Raw genomic sequence first — 7,327 nt, 5'->3', positions numbered from 1 at the left:
AATAGGTTTATACAATCCTATTAGAATAGAAATAGGTTTATACAATCCTATTAGAATAGGAATTGGAATAGAAATAGAAATAGGAATACTAAATAGTATCCTATTTGGTAAAGGATTGTATTCTAGGGTCTATAAATAGGGTCTCAATGTAATAATGTAGACAACAACACAATTCAATAATATTCTTTTCCTATATTTCTCACATGTAGAATGTAAACAAGCTAAGTCTAGGTTGTTCCCCAGACATTATATACACCTACTTATTCTTTTTTTTTAAATGGTAAGTAGTAATTATATTAAAATCAGAAATTTGGCACTTAGTGCCAGAGAATTACAAAAATATATATATGTACAAAACAAAAAGAAAAGGCTTCGCTTATATAGATCCTACTCTATAGTGAGTCTATAAAGTCAAGCATGTCAAATTCATCTTTCACATCCAGTAAATTAAACCAATACCATAAGTATACTTTAATTTCTTTACAGCCTTTGTTTTGTCTTCAAAGCATCAAGCATTTCTATTTTTTCTTTTTTTTAACAGGTAACATTCTTGTGTATTAATAACAAACTACACAAAGGGTGTGTAGTCCTCCATATTTACATCCAGATGAGCAAAAAAATAAGCTCCTAGTCCTTTATCTTCTCATAAGGAATCTAGTACATCAAAAATTGATTCTAACTCTTCCATTAATCTATGTTTACACAACAAAAAAAAAGCCTTAAAGATTTCATCTTTAGTTTCTGCTACAAATGGCTTTGTCTTCAAAATAAACTTGGTTAGTTTCTAACCACACAGTCCACCAAATGCAAGCTGGGACAATTTTCAATCAGCATTTCAATACCTCATATACTCTTCCCGGCATAGTCCAGCTAATGCAACCTCAAGTTAATAAAAATCTTCCACGACTGGTCAATCCATCTGCAGTGAAGAAAGAGATGAGAGATTGTCTCTACTTCCTTACTACAAAGAAAACACCTTGAGCAAAGATTTAAACCTCTCCTCGTGAGTTTATCTTGTGTGAGTACAACTTCTCTAGCTAGCAACCAAGAGAAGCATGTAACTTTGTGGGGATCTTAACCCTCCAGATCATCTTCCAAGGCCAAGTCCCACTCTGATTGTTTGAGGTTGTGAATACAATGTATGCTGCTTTCACTGTAAATTTGTTCAGCATATTAACCATATCAAGCAATCTACCTCAGTTGATGTTCCTTTGAACTATTCTAAAGTTTCAAAAAAACTTGCTAGTCTTTCCTTCCATATTATTACCCAACATATACGAGTTGGGCACTATATTCCACCATCTTCACTGATCTGCACACCCCCCAAACCCACCGGCTCAATAGTAGATCCTTCATTGTAAACAGCATGATAAAATAGACTATGAATAGGTTTCAAAACAACAACCAGGTCTGTCTTGCAATTGAACATTGTTGAACAAGGTGGTTGGTACTTTCCTCATCACTGTTGCGCATGAAGCATCGACTACAAATTAATACACCTCTCCTCTAAAAGTTGTTTTGTGAGAGGCAAGCATCAAGTGTGGTTAACCACATGAAACAACTAACTTTACAGGGGGCTTTAGACTTCCATATTCATCTCCAAAGCCAGCTAGTAGTGTTGACCCCCTCACTGTTGAGAATCTTATAACAAATGTTCACAGAGGAAACTCTCTTCCAGTCCATTTGAGTGTATAAGACCGCTCATCATTCAAGACCACCCTCTCCAAATCATTCGAAAGTGTATCTATTCAAGGAATATCCCATTAAAACAATTTCTAAGAAAATAAAGACACCAGTTACTTCTAATCCAGCAATCTGAAACCAACTACCAGTATTTAAGGTGGAGGCATAGAGGTTCTGAAACGAAGACATTGGTGGAGTAAGCCCTATCCATTCATCTAGCCAGAACCTTGTATCTCTTCCATTACCAACCTTTATCCTTGTGTAACAACAAAACCCTCTTTTGCTTTTGATTAGCTCCCTATAAGGCCTATTGTTGTTGGAGCTAACATATCTTTGTAACTTTGCATCTTCTTGATGCCAACTATACAAAACCTTACTTCATCACACCCAAAAAAAGGCCACAAGCTAGATATATGCTTCCATGGACACAAAACCATGGGAAGCATTTACTAGGCTAGAGAACCAAGAAGATTGTGCTCCATAATTTACTAGAAACAACTGTTCTCCATAGGTCCCCCCCCCCTTTTTCTTTTTAATCTCCACAACCATTTTATTAATAAGCTATCGTTATGCAAATTCAAGTACTTGATACCAAGCCTACATCTTTTTTTTATCTATTGTCACCTTGTCCCATTAAACCAAGTGAAAAGCCCTCATTTCTTTGTTGTCACCCCATAAAAAATTCCATCTGAACTTGTCCGAATTCATTCTCACACTAGCTGGCATTGGGAACAATGACATAAGGAATGTAGGGAGGGAGTCAACCCTGTTTATATAAACTACCCTGCCCCCAAGAGATAGATATAGCCTTTTCCAAATAGCCAATTTATTTTGACAACATTCTTCCATTTTATCCACACCGGTTTAGACTTGTACCTAGCACCCAATGGCATACCAAGATATTTTGTGGGTAGTTCTCCAAGTTGGCAACCCAAGACATTATCCCAAATCATGTATGTTATGCACTTCACTAACAGCAGAGATAGAGCTTTTACTCGGGTTTGTCTTTAAGCCAAAGATCATTTCAAGTAATAACAGAATTATCCTGATATGCCTCAATTGTGATCCGCAGCACCACATAGAACAAGTGGATCATCAGCATACTATATGCGAGTGATTTCCACTCCTGAGTAGCCATATGTCCAAAGCAAAAAACATTGATCCAATGAAAAAAGAGCTTATTTTATGCATTCAATTCTTGCAAACAAATCTAGGGCTTCTTCTTTGCAATCTTTTTACTCCCTCTGATGATGCTATTCCATACCTATTTTGAAGCAAAGTCCAAATTCATCAGTGAGCATTGCAACTGAATTTGTTTCATGACGGAGACAAAATCTATCCATGGGAGTGCTAGGACCTCCTACAAATTCTTGGTGGCATGGCTTGACATTTTTACGGATTTTGTGTTTCAATTACTAAGGACTAGTAGAGGTAGAGAATGTATTTGTATTGTGGTTGACAGATTCTTAAAGATGACACACTTTAATCCTTTCCACAAGAGTGATGATGCTACACATGTTGCTTCTTTATTTGTTGAGCATCTACATAAATTGCATGTAGTTTCCTAGTTATTTCGGATTTGTTATTTTCCAACTCAGGTCACCCTCAAACCTAGGTGGTCAATAGGACTTCGGGAAAATATGTTAAAGGTTATGGGTAAAAGGAAGTATGCTTCTTGGAAGGAACATCTGTCTTTAATTGAATTTGCTTACAATAGGACTTTACACTCTTCTATTGCCATATCTCATTTTGAAGTAGGAAACTACAACTCTCCATGACATTATTGACATATGTGGCTGAAGTCTCTTACATAAAAGACAAATCCTACCTTTTCTATTCTTGTTTTTCACATGGTATCAAAGCTAAAGGGAGAGTTTATCAAATTTTGAATTTTGCTTTCCATTTTCCATTAATATAAAATAATACACCAATACGACATGATTGATGCAGTTTTAATACAGGCACGACTTCAGTAATACATCAAAGCAAATGACCTTTCAGAAATTGATTAAGTTCAGATCAACTTTACCATATTCTGCAAATTGAATCATTTACATTGAAAAGCCTCAGTTTGCAATCACATTAGCAATTGGATTGGATTCTCGCGCATACATGAAGTTCAATATCTTATTCAACAAGTGACCAAATTACCAGGAAACAAATATTCGGCAGGAGATAAACTTAAGGTAAATAGGATAAAGAGGTACCTCAGGGACAAACTTCCGAACAGGCGCATTATAGAGGTCGAGCGGGTCACACGAGTGCCATTTCCGGTAACGCTCGTCAAACTCAAGCTCCATGAGATGGCCCGTGACGGATGTGAACAGCATCTGGCAAGGCTGGTTCCGAATGGTGTAGTTGAACTCAAAGATTTTGTTGTACCTGGAACGTCCGTCTCTTACTCTCATGCCACCTGGTTGGTTCTTCGATAGTATCCCCGACACTGCCTTGGCCACCGACGGCTTTTCAGCCACATTTAGCACCCTTATCACCCGCCCTCCGCCTCCGGCCATTTTCCCGACGAAACGGTTTCTGGAATGCCCCTTTCTTCTGTCGTTGCTGCTTAATATAATTTCCCGCCTTAGAGCCGTGCACACTGCATCCAAAGCATTTTGTATCCAGTACTTTTTTAAAATTTATTTGCACCCTATTCTCTTACCATTTACCCCCTTAACCTAATCATTTATTTGTATAAAAAAAAAAGTTGCAAAATAGCTGATTTTGTGAGGGACATAGTAGGAATCAAATTCAAATACTTAAACATTTAATAACTCTATCCTTCGAGGCTTAGATATATGGAACAAATTGCCTAGTGAAATTGAATATGAGACATCATAGTTTTCAAACCATCTTATTAACGACTCGGCCATGTCATTGGGTGCTCTCTTGACTGAAAATTAAAGGGTTGTGAATTAAAAAAAAACTCCTCCTTAGTCGACTGTCTGAATGGGAAAGTTGATTTGCCTACAAATTATTGTTATATATAATAACAAAATATCAAGAGTAAAAGTAAAGATGACAAGAAATTTCATACTGGTTCGGATCACCAATGTGATGTCTAGTCTAGTTCTCTTGGGGTTTAAGGGTTCCCTTGAGAGTTCTTTGTAGACTGTACAACAATTTTGATTCTTAACTTCTTATAGACTTTGCTTTCTAGACACAACATCTACTTGTATAACTCGAATTATTTCTTCTTTCTTTTTTTCTTACAATTGTAGACTGAAAGTACAGTGTTTTATAAAAGATAAAATAAATATAGTACATCAATTTAAGTAAAGTGCGCCGATTTCTCCTAATTCTAAAGCTAGTTTATATGGTCTAGCTCTTTGCTATTGCAAAAAAATAAATCTAAGGATACGTTTTTCAATGAAGGATTTGTAATGATTTCTTGATTGAGGATGATTGTATTACCATATCCATGTCACATATGTTCATGTGTGCAATAATTTCATCCCATCTGTGATTAGATCTTATTGCAATTTTCTTCTTCTAGCGTGGTGCTTCCTTTCTCGTAAATCTAGACTTGATGATTTTCTTCCCCTAATCTTGGCATGCATATTTCTTGTTTGAATAAGACAAATTTCCTTCTTGATTGTATCCATCTATCTTTGTGATTTACTTGTTTGTTTGCGGTATGTGATCTTTTGTTGTCTTGATTAATCCCAGATTGATCCTCCAAATATTTATTATTTGCTATGATTTATTTCCTTTTTTCTTTATGCTGTCATTTTTGTATTTCTTCTCCTGCGAAGAATTATTTTACTTAAGGCTCATTAATCAAAATCAATCAGTCATATGGGGCTAACATTGAGATGTATAAACAATTCTATATACATAGGGATGGCAATGGGGCGGGGTGGATTTAAGGTTATGCAGGGTGGGCTTAAGGTTTTGCTAGACGGGTGGGATGTGGGGCGGGTTGAAGTGGGTTTTTTTAAAATTAATGTGGGAGGGCACGGGACGGATTGTGAGTATATGTGATTTTATGTGGATTCAAACTTAATTTTAACTTCTTACATGTTATAAGAGTGATATAGTGTTATTTATTAAGATAATTTTTGCAAAACTGCTAAAATATTCAAGAAAATAATGAAAATTGTTCAATAAAAAATAATATATTCTCTTACATGTTTCCCAATTGGTATCTAAAAAGTAAAATTTTAAGTCACTATTCTGTTAAATTAATACAACTTAATGAAAATATGAATTTGTGTTTATGAATTTTATTTTTAGTATCAAACTTAACTAGAAAATTAAAATATTTTTAAAAAATTTATGTAGGGTGAGGTGGGGGGTTGAAATAAAAAAAGTTGTTATGCGGAGCGGGATGAATTAAATTTTTTGCAGATTAAGCTCAACTTGCTCCACCCACGCCCCGCACCGCCCCATTGTCATCCCTACATATATATGTTTTGTAGTAACTCAACTCGTAATGTTTACATTTTAGCGTCTCGTTTTAGAATTCAAGATTGTGTACAAGTTAGTATAACCATTTGACACTTGTTTAAGGGTTTAGGTTAGGATTTGAGAGGGTCGAATGGATTTTGAGACTAACGAAAACACTCAATTTAATTGTGTAGGATTTTATTTGAATTTTCTAGATGTAGACCCTCGCGGTCGAAAGATTAGTGTTGTGATGATGCTAAGATCTTTTTTTGTCATTTTGGTCGCGAGCCTCTTGTCGTATTTGTGTAGGGTTTATGTTTGATTGCTCTTCGTGATCGCATGGCTTCTTATTACGACCACGGAGAGAAAGTATGCTATAAAATGTTGAGTTTCACAGTCTATTTCATTTCAATATCATTTTTGTGATTTTAAGTTCGAGTTAGCATAATTTTTGTTGGAAAATTTATAATTTGAGTTGAGATTAACAATCTAAACTCATCTGTAATTATATGTATTAACTACCATTACATTTGCCTTAAATATAAAATTTATGTGAAATTTGAAAAATTGTCTATGTTTAAGAAAATATATATTGGAGTTTTGAAGGTCGATTTGAACTAGGATCGGGAGTCTAAGCATATATTTGAAATTCTTATAGAATGGGTAATTCGATTAAGAAATTAATTTGGAGGCTTGACTATAGAGCTTGAGTCATTACTTTTTAGGATTGATTTTTGTTGACTTTAACCAGATGTCATATTAAATTATAAAAAATGGTTGATTAAATTTGTTTGATATTGTTGAATATATTTTTTTACTAAAGTTGATTTTTAGACCTGTTTGAACATGGAGATGTGATTATGAGATGTTAAAGCGCACTTAATTTTAGATAAATTAAGATTCTAACGTTAATAAAAACTTTATACAAACATTATATTATACATGTATGGTGGTGTGGGATAGCATATAAATGGCGTGACGCGAATATATGTGATCATCAGGTGTTGAAAGGAAAATTCTTGAAAATACTAGATCACATCTGTAACACCCCGTATTCGAAACAGACCAAAAATGCAGAATTTGAGAAGTTCAGGTGCAACCCACGGTTGCCATCCACGGACCGTAAGTCAGACCACGGCCCGTGTTGGTGGTCCGTGGTTCAACACTGAAACCCCTCCCAGACCCAGCTCAGAAAATCGGCTAAGTCCCGACTCACGGACAGACCCACGGTCCGTAGATCAGACCACGGTCCGTGGTT

At 35.5% G+C, this 7,327-nt stretch overlaps 1 protein-coding gene across 1 annotated transcript in view; it reads right to left on the bottom strand.

The window, feature by feature from the left end:
- The window catches only part of LOC102584797 (DNA topoisomerase 3-alpha), a 63,126-nt gene extending 58,810 nt beyond the window's left edge, over positions 1-4,316 (bottom strand). Inside the window, exon 1 of the mRNA XM_006341681.2 lies at positions 3,891-4,316. Within this exon, the coding sequence (XP_006341743.1) occupies positions 3,891-4,196 (306 nt within the window). The 5' untranslated portion in view covers positions 4,197-4,316. The remainder of the gene's footprint in view (positions 1-3,890) is intronic.
- Positions 4,317-7,327: the final 3,011 nt, after the last annotated feature.

Source organism: Solanum tuberosum, unplaced genomic scaffold, assembly GCF_000226075.1.
Source record: "Solanum tuberosum cultivar DM 1-3 516 R44 unplaced genomic scaffold, SolTub_3.0 scf00027, whole genome shotgun sequence".
In the NCBI taxonomy this organism is placed as follows: domain Eukaryota; kingdom Viridiplantae; phylum Streptophyta; class Magnoliopsida; order Solanales; family Solanaceae; genus Solanum; species Solanum tuberosum.
Note: the sequence above shows the minus strand (reverse complement) of the source record. Positions and strands in the feature narration are given on the sequence as shown.